Source organism: Eutrigla gurnardus (genome assembly GCF_963514095.1).
Source record: "Eutrigla gurnardus genome assembly, chromosome: 1".
NCBI lineage: Eukaryota > Metazoa > Chordata > Actinopteri > Perciformes > Triglidae > Eutrigla > Eutrigla gurnardus.
This window is the reverse complement of record NC_139915.1, coordinates 21,777,255-21,799,253: the sequence shown is the minus strand read 5'-3', so window position 1 is coordinate 21,799,253 and position 21,999 is coordinate 21,777,255. Positions and strand designations below refer to the sequence as shown.

The window sequence follows — 21,999 nt, the reverse complement described above, 5'->3', positions numbered from 1 at the left end:
ATACCATAGATGACATTTAACTGTACACTTATTTTTTAAGGATGCATGAAATGAGTTTTATTTATGTTTTGGTGCTTGAATGCAAGTCTAAATACATTTATAGTCAAATTGTGAAAGCATATGAAGACATTTTAGAGGAGGTTAATGTTTCCTTTTTAAATACACCAAGGTCACCTTCTCCATATGACTCTTTTTCTTTTTCACCCTTTTTTTGTCGCCTTATTAGACAAACATATCTCTCTCTCTCTCTCTCTCTCTCTCTCTCTCTCTCTCTCTCTCTCTCTCTCTCTCTCCCTTTTTCTCCTTCACCATCTGTATATCTTCCTATCGCACACACACCTCTCTCTTTCTAGTTGTGAATCCTGTCTGACCTTTGTCTGGAATAACAGGACTGTCACATGACTCTGTTCTAAAGAAATCACAACATGCATCCCACTAAGATTATAAGCGTCATGATGAGTGCACATGTCAGTGCGTATGTGTGTGTCGAGTCTGTTGTCTCTGTGGTCAAGTAATGTTCAAATTTTATTTTAATCTGCGTTTGCCTTTTTGAGGCTGCACACGCCACCACACAAAGCGGTTCCAAACTGCCCTGTTCATGTAGTGTGCAGTGAGATTCGACTGGTGATAATTACTGAAGGTTGGCTTGCTGTGCATGTGTCTGTGTGTAACTTCCATGTACCCTCCTCCAAAGGTTACCCAGCCAGAGTTTTGGTGACAGGCTCCGGAAAGCCCCCCTAAACCCAGCAGCTTTTCCCAGCAGCTGGTGTTCTCTCCTTGGCCTTGATCACCATCACTGCCCCCTTCCCTCCCTGGAGGTACGTTGGTGGACACACACACGCTTGGCCACACACACTTACAAACACACACACACACACACACACAGGCACAGATTTAAGTCGATGAATGTAGCAATCAATCCAATGTGACAGGTCATCTAAATTGATTCATCCACAAATTTTTTTTACCATGTTTAGTATGAAGGTGTGTTTGTGTAAGCTTCCAATATTTGAATACAATACAATACATTTGAATATTTGACCAGACTGAATGGTTCCACTTGTGCATCCGCTCATTTGTCATCCATGCATACGCTCGGCAAAGCAAAACGACAATGCCAAGCCTCTGAGTGCGTCTCTCTCTGTGATTGTGGAAGATGAAAATCTCAATTCAGCTGCAATAGCTTCTTAGTATGTGAGCATTCATTGTCTGAGCATATGCATTTGGAAGCTAGCTACCGTAGATGACCAAATAATCGCCTGCGTGCAAATACGCGCCTGTGCTCTAATAGCCGCCGGGGTCCGACCTCATTTGGCATAATAAACGCCGGTTCAATTAAACGCCCGGGCGATTAAGTGTTTACCATAGTCTTGCACAGAAAACAAAAGTTTTTTTTTAACAGCACTTCACCGGCTCTCACCTCTTCTGTCAGTCAGCCCCTCCTCTCGCTCTCTCTCTCTCTCTCGCATGCAGGCGCGCGCACACACACACACAGACACACAAACACAGGCGCGCTAGACTGAGGGATATAGGGATATAGATAAATGCGCTAATGTACAGTGTTGAAATTACCGCGATCGACCCCCCCTTCCGTTATCATTCATAACACTGCTCTGATCAGCTCCCTGTGTCGCGGTAACACAGACAAACTGTCTTTGTATTTATTGTCTGATGTCAATAAAGATGCGTCGGGGGGAAAAAGTAGTTTTGTTCCAGTGGTGCTATGGTGCTATGGTGAGCTCCTTGTTCTTTGCATGATGGTCTGGTGCTGCTCATTGCAAAAATAAATTGTAGCCTGTTGCAAATACGCGCCTGGTTCTTATAAACGCCTGGGCTCCAAGTCGATTTAGCATATTAAACGCCCGGGCTACTAAATGGTCATCTACGGTATGTCTATAAAGACATTATACAGCACCTTCTCACCGTGTGTTTTTGTACTCTCATCTTTGTGAGGACATTTCAATGCATCGATGGAACTTTTTCAGTACCATTCTGATACATGTTAATAAGCTGTATATGGAAGTGACTGGTGGCATTCTCATATTGGTCAGGAAACATCTAGTTTGACTTAAATGTTGCTTTCCTAACTATGTCAACCAAAATGTATCATATGGTAAATGGTCCTCATTTATATACCGCTTTTATCCAAAGTGCTTTATAGTAATGACTGACATTCACCCATTCACGCACACATTCACACACACCGACGGCGGAGTCAACCACGCATAGCGACAGCCAGCTCGTCAGGAGCAATTAGGGTGAGGTGTCTTGCTCAGGGACACCAGGCACTCAGCTAGGAGGAGCCGGGGATCGAACTGGCAATCTTGCCAGCCAACCCGCTCTACCTCCTGAGCTAATCCCCCCCTCATATAAATTCTATATTTTTGTTGAATTGTTATTTCTTGTTAAAATAATAAACTGTGCTCCCACAAATTGGAAAAAAAACTCCAGCATATATAATGTATAAGGTAAACATAGAATTGAAATAAATAGATCTGCCCTCTTGTCACAATATCCGATCTAGCTATCGCTATCGACCCGATATTGGTATCGGTGCATCCCTAACTTTCAACTTCTTTACACTAAGATAATGTTAGCAAGGCTAATACTATCACAACCACAACATAATTAAATAATTAGCCCTCAGATTTCAGATGGACGCTGTGTCTCAAATATCTGCATACACGTTATTTAGGATGTAAACTTGTTACATTAAAGGGGGGAAGTGCCAACCTCACAGAAAACGTAAAATGCTGAATTTAAATTACCATGCCACAGTTTTTCTTTTAGTTGTTGTGGTTGTGAAATTAATTTATAACCACCATATCTCAGCCCCGTACTACGGAGCCCTGGAGGTGACATGAAGGAAAAAAAAAAACGAAGGTAAAAAAAAAAAAAAAACGAAGGTTTAAAAAAAAAAAAAAAACTGAGAAGAGGTATGTACTGGGGACAAACGCGAGATCTCGAGAAAGAAACTCGAGATCTCACGAAAGAAACTCGAGATCTCGCGATAGAAACTCGAGATCTCGAGAAAGAAACTCGAGATCTCAAGTTCTTTTTTTTTTTTTTTTTTTTCAATAAATCTTTATTGAGTGTCTTTTGGGGTCTGCAGCCTTCGGAGGACCCAGCCTACGCGGTCTACGGAGGCAACGGGTCTCCTCCTCCGAAGGCTGCAGACCCCAAAAGACACTCAATAAAGATTTATTGAAAAAATAAATAAATAATAATAAAAAAAAAAAGAACTCGAGATCTCGAGTTTCTTTCTCGAGATCTCAAGTTTCTATCGCGAGATCTCAAGTTTTTTTCGCGAGATCTCGAGTTTCTTTCTCGAGATCTCGCGTTTGTCCCCAGTACATACCTCTTCTCAGTTTTTTTTTTTTTTTACCTTCGTTTTTTTTTTTACCTTCATGTCACCTCCAGGGCTCCGTACTGTCCTTTCATTGACCAGACAGCAGTTAATAACTACATAAGCATAACTCATGATATTTATCAATATTGTTACAACTATAACAAACATTTCTGCCAACCAATTTGTGTTGGTCGTTTATTATTATTAATCATTTTAAATATTTATTGTATATATTAGTCATTCATAAAATATAACTCTTACAATTCTTTATTGCTGAGTTATGTATATTCTGCTGCTTTTAACAATTTCCCAATAAGGTTTCATCGTTAATAAGACATAGTCCTAATGTTGCATAGCAACACACTTGGAAATAACAGTCATCCACCCACATCCTGAAATAAACTGCAATAAAAGTGTAGTGTTAACCTAACAACACCTTGTGACTGCAAAGCCTCTCTGCCATTATGCCAATTGGACAGTTTTGTGACAGAGATGTCTCTCCAAGTCTCCCTCTCTCTTTGGCCTCCCTGCTCCGGTTCAGTGGATAGCCGGGTGGAGGAGCGGGCAGGGGGTCTGTGGTCAAATTGGCCGTTTCCACACTGTGTTCTGCTGTACCTGCTGACAGAGCTATCAGATAACTTAGCTCCATCTCGCTCGTCCCTGCTAGTAAAACAACTGTGTGTGTGTGTGTGTGTGTGTGTGTGTGTGTGTGTGTGTGTGTGTGTGTCTGTTCAATACAAAAAACTGCTTTATACAGAAACACAGGCAGCGAAATAACACACACACACACACACACATACACTCAGACAACTAGTAAGGCTGTGTGCAGCAGTTGGCTTGAAACTGACCAGAGTCCATAGCTCCCTCTGTTGGCTCGTGAAGAACTACAATTTCTCCCTCTCTCCCCCTCTCTGTCTCTCTTTAGCTCTGGCGTTGGCAGCTCTCTTTCCCTTTACAAGGGCAAAGTTAAGTATTGTGTGTTATGTAAAAATGCACATATTAACTTTACATTTTAATAGTTAAATGAACTTAATTATCATTAAATATCAATAAGAAAAAAACAAGAGGTGCTATTAAGTTATCAACACAAAAATCATATTTAGTTCATTGGAACAGGAGCTTTGTTTGCCAACGTAACCTCAGTATAGTGATATGTGTGTGTGACTGACACATATGTGTCAATGGGTGGCCTGAGGTGAGCTGCTTAAGTGACCCCCTCCTGAATTTGTTAAAGACTGTTTTGACCAGCACAGACACACACACACACACACATACACACGCACACACACACACACACACACACACACACACACACACACACACACACACACACACACACACACATACGCACTGCCCTGGATGAACTTGCTGTGGCCTATCGAGTGGTGTGATTGATGTCAGTGAGAGTTGCAATAGATAATTCTTCCACAGATGTCAACAGGCTGCCACCACAGGGTCAAAACACACACACGCACGCACGCATGCACACACACCATCACAGACAATAAACAGGAGTGAGTTTAGCAGTGTACAGAGCAGACGAGCCTTCACATAGTAACTGACCTGAGAAGACGAAACAACTCCATGCACACACACACACACACACACACACACACACACACAATACAACCATGATTGAAGTCTACATTTTTGACTGGGTTGGGTGTGTTTTTTATTATAGAATATATATTTTATCCAGAGTATTGTACAAATCATGGCTATGACTCACACAAGTGCACACATGCATGAACACACTGGGTATTTCCCTGGCTTTTACTGTGATAGCTTTGTGTTTAAGAGGTTTGCATGGCAGCCGGGTTTGAGAGAGAGAGAGAGAGAGAGAGAGAGAGCGGCCTTAAGGGGTCACTGTCAACATACACACTGAGAACCAATCAATAGTCAGGGGGGCAGGGTGCGTGGCGTTGGAGGTCATGGAGGGAAAAGAGGAGCGAAGCAGAAAGAGGTAAGGTTGTTTCAGGGTTCAACTAAAATCACTGCGATTTTTTGTGACAGTATCTGTAGGTTTGAAACAAAAGATGCCAAAGATTCAGGAAAATAAATGTATGTGTTGACAATTTTTATAGAACACGACTCACTCAGCATCACTGTTTATGATCATGTGTGCTTGGTATATTGTCTCACTGTAACAATTGTTGTCCATTTACATAATAGAGAAACGTTTTTTAAAGCACAGAGTGAAACCTTTAGTTTTAATTTTTTGCTTTTTTTTTCAAACACATTGCTGCTGTTAAACTGACTGCGTGTGAGAAATCACCTTCTAATACAAACTTTTGAATGCGGATACACTGGTTAAGAAAAAGTCTCATCGAATATTTTTCTAAAGTAATCTGCAACAAAGACACCTTCATGAACAACAGTTAATCACAGACAGACCCTTTCATTTATCTTATTCAAAATCGCATCAATGGTTTTTTGAATGTTTTTGTTTCCAGTGCAACCCTGAAATATCTGAATATATGTTTGCATCTCTACCGCAACTCTTAATTTCCCCATGAACAGATTATGTTGAGCAAAACATTAAATCTCTGTATTGTAGATGCAGAGATTGCAGATGCGAGTGTTTTTATCTATTTGTATGTGTGTGAGACAGAGGTTTTGGTAAAGGATTTGTTTGCCCAGTAGTGACGGCAGCATTGATTCACACTCATCTTTGTCGATGCTTATAAGCCCCTGGATACATCATAACTCTCTCTCTCTCTCTGTGTGTGTGTGTGTGTGTGTGTGTGTGTGTGTGTGTGTGTGTGTGTGTGTGTGAGTGTGTGTATATATGCGTATGAATACATGCACACCTGTACAAATGTCATATATGCCGCTTTTCAGTTGTCTATGTTGCTCCTAAAAATAATTTCCCACTTTGTGTGTGTTTGTAAGCAGCTAAACATCTTTATTCCTGAAAAGACCCCCAAAAACAAAACCAGTGTTGCACTATGAAAGCCTGAAACCAAGTTCCAGTATCTTCTTCACTTTCCTATCCATAGTGTGTGTGTGTGTTTGTGTGTGTGTGGGTGTGTGTGTGTGTGTGTGTGTGTGTGTGTGTGTGTGTGTGTGTGTGGATGTGGGTGGGTGTGTGTGTGTGTGTGTGTGTGTGTTCTTCACATAGCCACCGTTGGTCTTATATCAACCCAACATCTTAAATGTGCAAAATATGTAGTTATTCACCTTTTGTTATGTATTACAGAGTTGCACATTCTCCGGCTCAAAATAATTAGGTAATCACCATACTCACTGACATGTGTGGAATGTGACAGTGGAGGAGCAAGCCATTTTTTACTTCTCCTTGTAGCTCCAAATAGATGATTTTTGTCAGCAATATCAGCATCCTGGTTTTAGTAAGGTAATATCCTATTTGGATTTTCTGTTGTCGGCCAACAGCGCCGAGGTGAAACATTTGACTTGTTTGTGAATGTGTGGTTGAGAAAGCGAGAGAGAGAGAGAAACACACACACACACACACGTACATCAAAGCAGAGATTGGTTTCAGGAAATGTTTTATTATCTGTTCTCTTCCAAAGCTGCTAATCACAACCACTCTCTTTCATCTTTGCATCCCTCCTTTCCACTCCTCTGATTTTCCTTCTCTCCATCTCCCTCTCTCTCATCCACAGTTCATTCCCCCCCCCCCCCCCCCTCCATCCTGCATGCAGTGGTGTCTGAGCGTTGGAAAAAGTCTGTGATAAAAATATATTTTAAAAGAAAGTAAGAAACAGATGAAGCAGATCTGAGACTCCCGTGTAGGTTTCCCCATTTTCCCCTTCATAGAGAAAGGACCCTTCCCATCTTTCCCGTCCCCTCCAATCTCTGAGGCCAAGGAGTAGTGAGGTAATTATCCTGGAGAACCCCTCTCACACCAACAACACCCACATTCCAAGTTGTTATAAATATTGGAAATCCTGGGAATATACAACCTGCTGGTGCCAAGACGGCAGGGAGCTCGTCAAAACAGCAACCAGCGGGGGATACCTCGTTCCAATCATTCCCAAATCATTCCACAACAAAGGACCTCACAATTGCCATAATCCTGTGTTTTACTGCTGAGCTGTGATTGGCTGTGTGTGTGTGTGTGTGTGTGTGTGTGTGTGTGTGTGTGTGTGTGTGTGTGTGTGTGTGTGTGTGTGTGTGTGTGTTTGTGTGTGTGTTTGCGGTGGGACACATTATAGGGTTAGGATTTCGGGTCAAGCTAACACTTTTTCCTTTGATCTTATAATTCTCTCAACTTGATTGGGTCAATTTTGTGAAGTGCAGCTGAGCAGAAACAAATCTGTGATTTCGCCCTGAAACATGTCTCCCAACATGGTGTAACTAAGCATTTGATTGAAACTGAAACTTTTTCAATGTTAAAAATCAAAGAAAGAAGGGGTTTTTCTGCATCTTTTTTTCTTTTTTTTCTACATTACATGATGAGACAACTATAGTCCAGTGGAAAAAGACTTGGTCTGAAAGACAGAACAGAAAGGTTACTGACAATGAGACAAAAGAATGAATGAAAGAAGCCAAGCAGGATCTCTTGCTTTAAATCTTCCCCTCACCTGTCTCTTTGCCCTCTTCGTTCCCTCCTCTCCTTCCTCCCTCCCTCTCTCTTCTCCCTCTATCGCTCTTTGTCTGATCCCTCCCTCTCCACCTGCTCTTCTCTCTCGCTCTCTCGGTCTGTTCCCTCGTCGCCGCCCCTCACTCCACCCCTCCCCGCAGCCATTGGTCAAGTGTTCACCAATCGCAGCAGGACCAGGGGCCTGAGGGACTGCATATGCAAAGCGCTGCTTAATATTCATGAGCTGCTATCGGGGCTTTAAGTCGTTGATTAGGACAGCAGCACAGCTTTCTGTCCCAACTGCCTGGCTGGCTGGCTGTGTGTACACCTATAGCCCCCTCTCTCTCCCCGGCTGTCACATCCACACGCCGCACGCTCTCTCACTCACACACACACTCACACACGCTCTCCCTCACATCTACACACACACGCAGAGCCGATCAGCACAGGCAGCGCAGAGACTGGTAATTGTATTGCTTCCTTCAAGCGGAAGGAAAGGACCGAGAGAGGAAGACCAGAGAAAGAAGAGGAGGAGAGATATAAAAACTTTGATTTTTTTATATTTTTCTTCTCCCCCCCCCCCCCCCCCCCCCACCTGGAGGAGGTTGACATGACAATGACCCGGCATCGCCGATGGAGTCGGTAGGACACCCGTTATCCGAGTGTTTTTTAATGCACTCTGAACAAGAGTAGGTAAATTTTACCTTTTTAATTCTTATCTTATCATTCCATCATTGAACTTGTCGTTGTCATTGTCTTTCATTGTGTTATGAGTGTGATTGTGTGTGCTGGTATGCAGCGGAGGTGGCCGGCACCATGTCAAGGTTGTTTCTGCTGTCAGGTAGCACGCGTTCACTGTGAGTGTGTGTGTGTGTATTTGTGTGTGTGTGTGTGTGTGTGTGTGTGTGTGTGTGTGTGTGTGTGTGTGTGTGTGTGTGTGTCTGTGTCTGCAGTATCCGGACAGCAGCTCTTACTCAGTGGGTAGAAGAGCGGAATTTCTATCCCTCCACCTGGGACAAGACATGCACACAACACACCTGCATACTCACACACACACACACACACACTTGCTCATTAATGAAGTAGAGATGGTTTTTCCTTCACTTTCTCTGTTTTTAAGACATTGTTTTACTTTGAGTCAAGTTGTTCTCAAGACAAAACGGCAACTCACTCGGAGTCATGCCTAAAAGTGTGTGTGTGTTTGTCCAAGCGGAGAATCGAGGAGGTAACAGGGCATTGAGGTTACAGGAATAGCGCGGAGAAAGACGGGAGGAGAAGGGTCCATAAGAGAGGAGGGAGGAGGAAAGGGGGAGAGCTGCTCTCTTAAATGCCAGAGGAGGTAGAATTTCAGATGGGCGGCTCAGCGTGTGGCCCCGCACAGGAATTAGAGAGACACACACACACACAAGTGAGTGCTGAGCTGCTCCTTTAGCCAACGCTTTGCTCTTTTATGTGAATGTTGAAGACGTTAAAAATCAAGATTAACTGATTGGCGGAACGGACAGCAGTGTGCGTGTGTGTGTGTGTGTGTGTGTGTGTGTGTGTGTGTGTGTGTGTGTGTGTGTGTGTGTGTGTGTGTGTGTGTGTGTGTGTGTGTGTGTGTTATTGTGCAGGTAACATGCTTGAGAAAATGCACAAGTGGACAAACAAACTCACAGATGAAAGTGGAGTCAATACACACACTGTCATTTTTCAAACGTTACCATGTAAAACGAGAATTTTTTTGAAGGGTAATTCACTAAGTGGACTCCACTCTCTTTGCATGTATGAATTCACTCATGACACTGATCTTGTCAAATTTGCATTACCGTTACCGGATTTTTTAAAAATATGTATAGAAATAAAAATGCAAACATAGAGTAATTTTGTTCTAATTGGTCATGGCTTTATTGTAAATAAATGACTGAATCACAGCGTCAGTTAAAATGTCCTTACGGTTGAAAGTCGGAGGTGGAAAACTGAAAGGACAAAGTCAAAGCCGAAGCCAATGCAGAATGTTTTTCTCATGTGTTTCCTGAATGTGGCATTTTGGAGATTTTTAAAGAAAACTATCAATTTTGTGTCACTACCTCACCTTCGTGTGTCTGTGTCTCTCTTACATGCAGAGACCCTTTCACATGCACAGAATGTGAAATAGAGAGGCAACATTTTGAAATCAAAAGAGGAGCATAATGCCACTTCTTAACCATTGAACTTGTCTTTCATCATTCTAGTTTAAGTCATGATTATAGGTTTGACAAAAAAAAGAAATTTGTGAATGCCTTAAGAGTGATTTGATTCACACAATTTTATATTTATTGTAACGTCAATATTATTAAAAGAAAACACCTAAATGTTTATTTATCATTGTTTTATTTAAAAGCGAGTGAGCTTTTGAGTTAGAAGTTTTGATCTAAAGAAAGACTCACCTTGTCACAATTTTTTTGTAAATCACACGACCTGATGTCCAGAGCAAAGTCTGGATTTAGAACATTTTGAGCGTAAAGACAACCCTTTAACAGAGCCTGTGCGCTGGTCTTCAAAACACTGTGGTGTCTTATTTTTGTAATTTTATTGTTAATGAGACAAGAAAAATACACGCTATTGGTCTGGTGTTTAGCGTGAGAGCTGTGTTTAGAAATTAAGCACAAATAACTGTTGAGGTTTTTCCTGTGTGTGTTTTCTGCAAGTGCACGTAAGCTGAGAGCGCTCTCACATATTTTAGAAATCCTCTGGATCATTCTTGCACCTGTCAGGCCGTCCGCTCTTTCATCAATCCATCGTTGTCTTTTTTTCCTCTGCTCTGTCTTCCCGTACCTTTGCTCTCAGGCACTGCTTTCCTACACTAATTAATATATTAGGGATAATGATCATACCGATAATAATAATAATAATAACAACAAGTACCACTTAAGCTGTTAACATAATTGCATTCCTCTCATGCCACCATATACATACCATTTGCATATCATTAAGATGTATTTCCAACAGTGACTTTAGTGAATTTGGTGGTTTTTGTCAGTGGGTGTGAAGGAGACGGATGATGAGATTTGCACAGCGGCCGTGCTGATCGTTCAGTCAAGGTTCGCAGTGTGACAGATAGCAGCGTCAATGATTTCCGTTGGTGTTATTTTCAATCAGGATTTTCTCTATATTCAATTGTTTTAAATACAAGGAATTCTATTATTAGAAAAATCTAAATGAATGAAGTCTGAACGAATAACAGTTTGTTGCATGTTTGGAATTGCACCTAAATTGCCCTTGATGAAAAATGTCAATTCGTCCCACTAAATTCACAAATCCAAGAAAATATAATTTCGAACAGATTTGATGATTAATTAGGTGCACACGACGGCGCACAATTTCCACCCTGCAAATGCTCGAGTGTGTGTCAAGACAGGCATGAAAGCAATGCAACAGATACATTCCATAATTTCAGTACATACCATGTCCTTAAATTTTTTATACTGACTTATTTTCCCAGTTTTTTTTTTTTTGCAGTAACACATCATTTAGATAAATTAACTGAGTGGAATCAAATTCTTGAAACTTGAAGGCCAATTGTTCTGCTTTCTCTGTTTGTTCAAAATATCAGCAAGCAATATTTAACTAAAAACTAGTTGGTGCAACTTTGTAATAATGTCGCTACTTTAAAAAGGTAACGATCATGTGCCTTTGCGGTTATTCAAAACTGTATTGCAAGAATGTATAAGAATGAAAAGAAAATATTGCTTTCCTTGCGTCTAAGAAAATTAAGAAAATGTGTTTCCCTCTGCCTTTTTTCTTTTTGTCTGTCTTCCGTGCTCTCTTTTTTTTCTCCGGCCATGAGGGAGAGGGGGGGGGGGGGGGGGTTGGTAAAGCTGACTGGAGGGGGGGGGGGGGGGGGACCAAAGAGAGATTGCGTAAATTAAAATCCTTTTAATCTCCTTATAAAATCATTTACTTAATTCATCTGTCAAAGCATGTCAATATGTGCCGCACTGATTTGTTGGCTGTGTGTGTGTGTGTGTGTGTGTGTGTGTGTGTGTGTGTGTGTGTGTGTGTGTGTGTGTGTGTGTGTGTGTGCGTGTGCATTTGCATCTGTTTGTTGTCATGCATGGGTTTGTGCCGGCCTGACCACATTTTCTGTGTGTGCATGTATGTGTGTGACCTATCGGTGGCCTGTATGAGGTGTAGTTCTGTTCTTTTTTTTATCTGTTTGCCTGTCCATCTGTCCCTACAGCATTCATTGTCTGTCATTTTTTTGCATTGTATAAGGCTACACTAACACAGTCATACACACGCACGCGTACACACACACACACACACACACACACACACACACACACACACACTCATGCATAAGGCAGCCTCTCTCATGTGAAGGGTCCGGGCATTCCAGTGGTAATTCAGTCCGGTAAAGAGAGAGAGGGAGAGAGATGCAATGAGGGAGACAGACTGAGCAAGAGGTGGGAAGGAGAAGGGGGGTTGCTTTTGTCTGACACCAGCACTTAGGGGTCCGCTGGACAGACGTGTACGCATGAACGCACATATGCAAGCACACACACAAAAACACACACACACACACACACATACATGTAGGGTAACACACACCCTAACACACGTTTGCTGCTAAAAAGTAACCAAATTGTGTAAAAAAAAATGTAGATGTTGAAGACACACCATCACTCACAAATCTGTAGTCTCAAAGTGAATTTGCCTGATTTATGCTCAGTCGATCAGTGTGTGTGTGTGTGTGTGTGTGTGTGTGTGTTTGTTTGTCATGGGTCAGTGCCGGCCTTTATGTGTTGAAAGAGCAGTAAGAGAGACTGTACCAGCTGTGACACACACACACACTCACTGCAATTAGCCATTACACCACACTGGCAGTGAAGCTAAATGTGTGTGCGTGCATGTGTGTGTGTGTGTATTTGTGATTAAATGCCAAAGCACTGATTGAAAGAAGAGAGAGAGAGTGATATATAGTGAGAGGCAACGCCGCTCATCTCTTCTCATCTCTTATCCTTCCCCCCTTCCCTCACTTCACGCCGCTCATCTGCTCATTCCTTGTCCTCCATACATCAAAATGTGCATTCATTTATTATTACTCTTATCACAATCTATAAAAATCATTTACACTTTGACTAAGAATTACTCCCCTTCCGTACTTTAACAACGTTTCTATTTTACTAGCAATATAACTTAGATAGGTAGGGAAAGGGGGGGGGGGGGGGGGAGCGCTGTGTGGACTTGAGCTTTCAGTGTCAAAAGCATGTTCCTTCTTTCTTGTGAAATTTCAACTGTGTGTGTGTGTGTATTTGTGATTAAATGCCAAAGCACTGGTCTCTTAACGGATCTGACTTTTGTTTTCCTTTTTTCCTGAATGCACGTCTTATTTTCGCATTACTACGGTTTCTGCTGTGGATGTATTATTTTTAGCGGAGTTACTAAAATGTGATTCCAGTTGGTCACTGGGTAAAGTATCGAGCTGCGCCTCAGAAACAGGAGGCCAGTGTATGTATAAATGTGTGTGCTCACGGCCTCTAATGCTGCCTCTTACTCCTAATGGGAGGAGACAGCAGAGACCGGGCCACAATAGAACAGATTTAGATGGAGAGGTGTGTGTGTGTCCATGTGTGTGAGTCCATGCGTGCACAAGTTAAAGAGGATCGAGAGAATGATGCAGGTTCAAACGTCTTGCCTGCCTTTTGCACTTTTTCTGTTTTGCCGTTCTCCCTCTCTCTTCCTCCGTGTCCATTGGGAGAGCCCTATAGATTGGCTGGTTGGATAGTTCTCCCCCTCTACATGCCCGGGCCTTGTATAGTATGATTAAATTGTCATTGTTTCGACAGTGTGTAAGGGGGGTTCAAAAACACAAAGGGGGGGGGGGGGGGGGGGGGGGTAGATACAGTAGAAAGGGACATGGGATAGAGACTAAGAGGAAGGGAGAGAAATGAATGGCTGTGTTGCCTTCCGACTGACAGTGAAATATTCCTCCTCTCATCCTCCCATCATGCTTCATGTGTGTGCCTGATGGGGAGAGAATGACAGGCCAGCCCACCACCCCACCTCTCTCTTTAGTTGGTCTTTTTTCTTCCTCTCTCTGATTTTTCTCTTTCCGCGTGTCGTCCGTGCACTTGGCGTCTTCTTTAGTGTAATTTACTAACTTTATCAAATGTGCATGACAATTAAACTCCACCATCACACAGTTAGTATACATGCTCACTAAATGTATTTGTCGGACGTCCTAGCACTTTGGTGTGTAATGCATCTCTAACAGATCTGTTGAGGATACAAAGCAGTTCATTCTGCAGATTCACAAACAGCATCAACGGTCTTCTTGTTTCTTTGCCTCTCAAATTGCCCATGTTCACACACATTGTTTTGAACATGTGCAACACTGTATCTGTAGAAAACCAAAATGTGTCATCAGCATGACCCGTGTTTTTGTTGCATGTTCTATCTCGAGGTCGGCCGTATGTGCAGACAACACGACTTAAGTTAGCAGCGCGTTTTCATACACCAATCTCAGAATATCAATTTGGTTTCAAATATAGAGTGCTTTTTCAAAATAAAAAAACGAAAGAATAATTCTGATGAAATGAACCCGATCAAACACCTTATAAATGTAGAAGTGTAGAAATGCTTTGAACACTGTTTTCAGACCTTTTCAGGTATGTTGTGGAACTTTTTGTCCTCGGTACGATACGTTCCTCTACGCAGCTGATGCGCACTTTTCTTGACCTCCACAGATAATTCATTTCCCCTTTATCCCCATCTTCCTTCACCATTCACCCCTCACACACACACACACACTCTCATCCTCCCCCTCCCCACACACCCCTCCCTTGTGGAGCTGTCACCTTTCTGCACCCGCTCAGTCCCTATTAAGGCCGACAGCCCATCTGCCGCCTGCCCCGCTAACAGCTCCCGTCGCTAACGCTAACGCGCACACACATCCACATCCACTCAGACACACAAAGGGCTGCAGCTTCAAACCCCACCTGCCCTGATGCACATGCAGAAGCTCAGACAAACACACACATATTAATGCCTTTATGCACTCAGTGTATGTGTGATTATCAAATTATCAATTTAATGTCTCTCCGACACACACACAAGTACATGTCGTTATCAGACTCTATTTATTAGACTTGATGTTTTACAAATATGCCATTATTATATTACACATGCAAATATCCAATTGAGTAAAAAATCAACAATTTATTGTTAACATTCAGAACTGAACAGTAAACAACAATTATTATTATGTTTTTTAATTTCTCTTTTCTTTCATGTTTCGTCATGTTTGTGCATATTGTTGTAGGCTAACATAGTGATGCGCTATTCAAGCGATGTGGCCTGGATCCTTTCCATCTTAGTTTTGTGTTCATCAGTGTAGGCAACTGTTTATGAAACTACATTCATGTGGATATTTATCATATATGTGACTGGGAGACATCACACTGCCCTGACTAGAGGGGTAATTAGGTAGGGCAGTTGCAGCCCTGTGTGTGTGTGTGTGTGTGTGTGTGTGTGTGTGTGTGTGTGGTGGCATTTGCTCCCTTCAGGGATAGGTGCGTTTTGCATTAGCAAGAATGGCAACTGTCTCATCAATCACTGCATCACCATGTCACACACACACACACACACACACACACACACACACACACACACACACACACACATACTGTGTCATGGTCATTCTGTTCACAGATGGGCCAGCAACACATGAGCGAGTCACTGAGCATCAGAAAGACACCCACCATCTCCCTATTTTTACGCACACACACACGCACACAAACCTTCTCACATCCACAACGTGTGCGTGTGTGTGCTGGTGCCCCTTACATGTAGTGACAGGAGCGTGAAATAGGTCAGGTAGAATCACGTAGGTTAATTCTGCTTCCCTTTATTCTCTCCTTTTACTTTGTGTGCATATATAAATATTTCTCACCTGATTTTCTATGTTGATGTGTAAGTACTTCTATGGTTTTGAAGGCTTGAAATGAAATGTTTCTTTTAAACAATCTGAATCCATTCAGGTAGAAATAAAATTGTATCAACAATTTTCCTTTTAATTTTCCTTAATAGAAACAAACCATGGTTGATGCCTGATCTAAATCATTATCTGCGGATGTTAAGATGAAATTGAAATTGAATCATCTTGAATGAATAAATATTTGTGAAAAAATATCTGATTACTTTGCTATAACTTATAATGTAATAAAACAGAATCTCTATTTGTAATCCCCCACGGTTTAAGTGTCCCGGTTAATGCAAGTGGCAGACTGATTTCTGAAAATCCTCCCAAAAAATCAAAAAACATTTTTGTTGTTGTGATTTATACTATAGTTAATAGTTATTTATCTCAGAAGCTATTGAACTCTCAGATGTTCTTGCTGAAATTGCGTGGAAGGCTACACAATTCATGTGGCGGCTTGTATGCGACTGGAAAAGCAGCGACGGGCATTCAAACCAGCGGAATCATGTATACATGGCACTGGGTGTACCGTAGTGTGGTGTGACACCGGGACACTCCCCCAATAAAAAAGCAATATTAAGTGTTGCCTGTCTATATAGCATTGTGACACCGCAACCAAAGCCAATAAGTGTCTGAAGCAGCAGCAGCAGCAAGATATCGATTCCTCCTTTTCACCAGAGTGGAACTAAAACCTACATATTACACACTCTGGCCCTCCACCTCTCGCTGAGCCAACCCAGCTCTGTGGATGGAGGGGGGGGGGGGGGGGGGGGGGATGGCTGTCAGACGAGTGATTGGTCTGTCTACCTGTCTGCCTATGTGGCCCACACCTCAACAGCAACCCACAGTGGGACACCATCGCACACACACACACACACACACACCAACGTACACACTAATGTATGTGTGGTGTGTGTTTGTGTGGTAAACATGTGTCTATCAGTTTGTGACACCTACCAACATCCTGCTCTGTTTACTGATACACAATGTCTAAGACATCACACACAGAGACACACAGACACATGGTAATGAAAAAAAAATCCAGCAAAACCAAAACAACAATTACTGAAATGAAATAAGATCATTTCATTTCGCAGCTGTCAAGCTCCTTGCATAGAGTGCATTCTTGTATTTGGATATCATACGTTTGCCGTGAAAAGATTAGTCAGTGTCTTCATGAACCGATAAATAATCACTATTTCTCAGCAAAGTTTCAAAGTGCAGCACTAATATTAATTAATTTACTCCTTTTTAGGCCGATAAGAATTTTTGACTTGTCTGTCATTATGCGAAGAAACATACAAATGCTCAAAATGCAAAGCACAGCAATGCCTCGACTGTTGCCAGCAGGCATCTCCCATGCATTACTTTAGAAGGATCACTTTATTACCAGTTGTGGGTTGACATCTGTTCCCCAGTCTGAATTGGTTCCTGTATGTTCTATATTTTGTCGGCCTGTAATAAAGTGCTTCTCATCCCAAAAGCCCCGCTCCTTTCTCCCCTGCCACCCAACCAATTTTAATATAAACCTGGCCTTCTCTCCTCCTCTCTGACCGCGGCTATAAGTCTGCTCCCTTTTTTCTTGATCATTGTGTTATTTAATTAATTACATTTTTGGAATGGATGATTCTAATTCTGTTGTCTGCGGTGACCTTATCACCCCGGCGACAGCTCCTCCTCTGACGACAGTGCGAGGTGTGATTGACGGATAGCAGTCCCTCCTCTGGTGCCTTTACTTTTATATTCCCTCATTCTGAAAGCCTTTTTTGTAAGGCTAAACTGGTAAAACTTCTGACGTTCAACACAGCCGGGGAGCGCTGCAGTTAGCATCCATTGTATCTGCCGTAGACATGCATTTGTCAGAAATTTGTTAACACATTCCAGGACAGAAGTCTCGTGTACGAGTTTAAAGTCGCAACCTTTCCTCTGTGCGTGTGTCTCTCTGTCTGACAGCTGTCCGTCCGTCTGCCTGTAGGTGCTCTCAGTATGTCGGCCTGTCTTTCTTTCTATGTGTCTTTGAACCTCGCCGCCCGCATACTTAGCTGTTTCTGTCCTGACTTTTGCACATCCATTTTCATATTCTGTAGCTGTTTGTAATATGTACTTTGGGCATGCGGACAAGCAAGAAGAGAACGCTGAATGTGTTTTGTGTGTGCATTAGCTACATTCGGAACACATGACATGTTCATTTTGCCTCACAATACATCTATTTTATTATATTTCCTTCCTTCTTCTTGTTTTATATTCATGTTCAAAAAATGTAATTTATTAAATTTGTATAACATGATTTGCACAATTTAAATGTCCCCTCAACAGTTGATTTGTATTCATAATTAATATCTTTTCCTTGACAGTAAAATAATTTGAGAGTTAACAAACAGCCTCCTTTTTACTGGCTGTATTTTCACCACTCCTTCTCTGGCTTCGTCCCTGCCTGCAGAATGAACTTATCGAAGGGGCCATTGGTGAACAGCAGCAGCGACGATAACTCCAAGTCAACCTATAGTAAATGCGGCGCTGGCGCCTGGAGGATGCACCAGAGCTACGATCCACTGGAGGCCAACCACATGAGAGACGCACATGCCCTCTACAATCCCAGGTAAGGCAGAAAGACGAGTGGAGCACAGATGCTCACAAAGAAAAAAAAAATGAAGAATCTATGAATCGGTTAGGTTCAGTTTTACACAAAAGCCACACTTGACCTCTATAAACCTCAGATGAAAGAGAAAGAAAAGGCAAGCACTTTGAGACATCAAACGCCAGTGTTTTTAGTGGTGTGTGTGTGTGTGTGTGTGTGTGTGTGTGTGTGTGTGTGAGAGAGAGAGAGAGACATGACGCTGCAAACTTTTCTCTATTAAAGCGTAAGGGTTATATATGTGTCTTTTCTTAATTTTCATTAATTATTTTTCTAAGTCAGATATTTCTTCTTTCCTTTACTCCATTGAAGCAGGCTATGTGTTCAACATTGTTAACGTATATTTAGCATTTTCTGCTTACACATTTTTATTAGATCTATATTTGAAATAGGCTGATCTGCTTTTGTGCCATGAACAAGCAGGTTCAGAAGTCATGATTTTCTTTAAAAAAAAAATCCACACTATGAGTTCATAGAGTGACTGCTATGATTCTATATTATTACAAACTTGAATATGTGTGATAGTCCATATAGCTTGGCCCAGTCATAGTTTACACTCTCTATATGTGGTACATTTTGAACATTTGATTAGCAAATTTTAATTGCAACACTGCAATAAGAGTTCTAAAAATAAACATTTTGAGTTTTCTGCCTCTTAATATTAGTTTTTGTGTGCGCGTGTGTTTGCTACCAATTCTTCCTATACTCAATATAATTAAGGTCCAATTAATTATAATTAATTAAGATAATTTGTTTTATGTTTTGACGACTAGTACTGCTAGCTATTTTATTTACCTGTAGGATGGTCTTGTTTTGTTTTATTTTTTTACAGTATGTATGAGGTAGCCTATCGCATGAAAGCAGGATTCAACTTCTGGCTCAAGGACACTTCAGAAGTGCAAATGCATTGCAGCACAGAAGCTTTAAATCACTTCATGCGATTGCGAAGTACAGTCACAGTTCCCATTACAATAACCCCCCATGCTATCTGCATGTGCAATAACGCATGAAAAGTTTAAACCAAAGTGGAATTTTACAAGTTCTCCAGTGAAGAAAAGCTCTATTTTTGTTTGAGGCAGGGGAAAGCGAGGGCTGCATTACTCCATTTTTAGAACATAAACTGTAAATATGCTGCTTGTTTAATGTTAAAACACAGCAAACGTGTGGAGTGCACAGACAGACTTTCTCACTCTTCATAGTCATCCTGCCTCTCTGCCACTTCCTCTTTTCATCATTCTAAGTTTCTCTGGATAAGAGATAGTGCCACATGCCCAGATTGCAAAGCTGTAATTGTGAGTATGTGTTTGTTACATAATGAGCGTATTGCCAGTTTATTGCACATATGTTTGTGTTCTGTTATCTATTTTCAGACCCGAGAATGTTGTGACCAACAACTTGAAGTAACATTAGTAACATTGTAGCAAAAGTCAGGATGCGCTTTATTTGGCCAATTATGCACGCACATTCAAGAAAAGTGTACTCAAATAAGTGTCCTAAGACATTAGCTCTTCTTCAAATAGTTGATATGTTTAGACAGTCGCTCTCTGGGTGTTATTTCTATGCAGCTTAACAACATTATGCTGCATGATCTCGTGAGCAGACATGATTACCTTGCTGTTTACAGCTATCGTGAAAGATGTTGTTATCGTTGTGTTATTGCAGCCTACTATTGATTGGTACATCATTAGGCTTTTGCACAACTGTAATTTTAAGTGCGTGTGTGTGTGTGTGTGTGTGTGTGTGTGTGTGTGTGTGTGTGTGTGTGTGCACTGTAGACTGGGAGGTCTTAGTCCAATAGGATTTCAGGGTTAGTCTGGGTCAAGCCAATTAGAGGTCTGGCAAGCCATTCTCACACAGACTCTCAGCCAGTCACCAAGAGGAGTGTTACCGTGTGTGTGTGTGTGTGTGTGTGTGTGTTGGCAAACAGTGGAGTCTGGTGATGAGAGGTGTAAAGGTTTGCCAGGGGCTAGGGAGTCACGCTATGGCTTGAAGTCACACACTACATTGGTGGACACAGAGAGACACCTCACACTGAACTCTGCATTTCGGAACATTATTTGTGCTCCAATGGTTAGTACTGGGGTTAATTAAAACAAGCTACAGTTCATATTGTAATTTCGAATTCAACTGACACAACTATGCCAGCCCTTATACATACATATATTTCTAAAAAAAAATGCATGTTCTTTAAAAAAAAAAACGGTAAAAAGGTCATTAAAACCCTAAATAATTAGGCACTAAATGTTAAAGATGACAGACATACACAGTAGAAAGTATTTTTAAGCACACACATGCACTATACGATCGCATGAACGTTCTCAATCTGACCTCCAACTGTGTTAATGGGATTTAGTCACACAATTGGCATAAACACTCGCTCCCTGTTTCAATTGTGGTGCAACAGTATTTGTCTACCCTTGGCCAAAATATTAAGGTATTCAAAACATTTTCTCATAAAAAAACATCATCAATCCGAATGGTATTATATAAGAATTCCATATGCTTTGTTTCCTGGAGCTTTCACTCAAATTATTATTTATATTTAATTCTGAAAAAAAATCGTAATTTGTTTTGGGTTTTTTCATTGGACAGCAACAATATTATTCCTCTTTTTATTTAGGCCATCAAACCATGGGAATGTGATTAATGTCAGGCAGCCAGGGTGTGCTTGAAGACACACACACACACACACACACACACACACACACACACACACACACATTGCTGTAAACTGAGCCCAATGTAATCATAATGATAAAGCAGATTGCCTTAACACACAGATGGGCCTCCCAACAGCTATGTGTGTACGTGTGCATGTGTGTGCATGTGTGTAAGTGTGGACAACGCTGATTGGATTGCAGATTTATAGAAGAGGATTACTGCTGGAGCAGAGAGAGAGAGAGAGACAGAAAGAGAGAGGGTTTCAGACACTCACCTCTCATTAACTTCCACCCCCTTCACCTCAACTCGCCTTATTCTCAGTCATGGATAAACACACACACACACACACACACACACTCACACACACACAAATACATGCACTGTTAAGATGATGTCGAAGCAGCTCCTCATTTTTCATGCAATGTTAGATTACAAATTCATTTCATCATTAAAATGCTGAATTATTACTTTTTAGGAGAGCAAAATGTAAATCTTGTGAAAGCAAATATGAGCATATTGGATAGTCACTTTGTGTCAGTCCAACATAATTATTCAAAAAACTTCAAATGTATTTTAATTTGTTCTATCACTGTCACAAGTGAGTTCACTGGTACCACTTTTAGGAATAAAGATGTTAATGAAATGTCCAAAAACACAAAACACATCACATGGCATGAACACAATCAGAGACGGAATGTAAAATAGACAGAAAGAAGCTAGAAGGACAGAAAGAGAATGAGACAGACAGAAAGGCAGAGACAGTGGGCACTCCAGCAAACCTGATTATGACTGGATGTGAATTAGATTCCCTAACAGATGGTCCAGGAGCTGTAAGGTGCATCAGCCAGCAGTGAGGGTGGAAGGGG

General features: G+C 41.5%; 1 protein-coding gene across 5 annotated transcripts in view; it reads left to right on the top strand.

Moving 5' to 3' along the window:
- The first annotated feature begins 8,522 nt into the window (after window positions 1–8,522).
- The window catches only part of esrrga (estrogen-related receptor gamma a), a 74,158-nt gene continuing 60,681 nt past the window's right edge, over window positions 8,523–21,999 (top strand). For 4 of the 5 annotated variants that reach the window (XM_084009715.1, XM_084009713.1, XM_084009714.1 and 1 more), the window contains exons 1-2: window positions 8,523–8,584; window positions 18,278–18,436. In XM_084009715.1, coding sequence (XP_083865841.1) covers window positions 8,529–8,584; window positions 18,278–18,436 — 215 coding nt within the window. In that variant the 5' untranslated portion in view covers window positions 8,523–8,528. Of the gene's footprint in view, window positions 8,589–18,277; window positions 18,437–21,999 lie in introns of all 5 variants that reach the window. The other variant, XM_084009716.1, reaches the window with a different exon arrangement.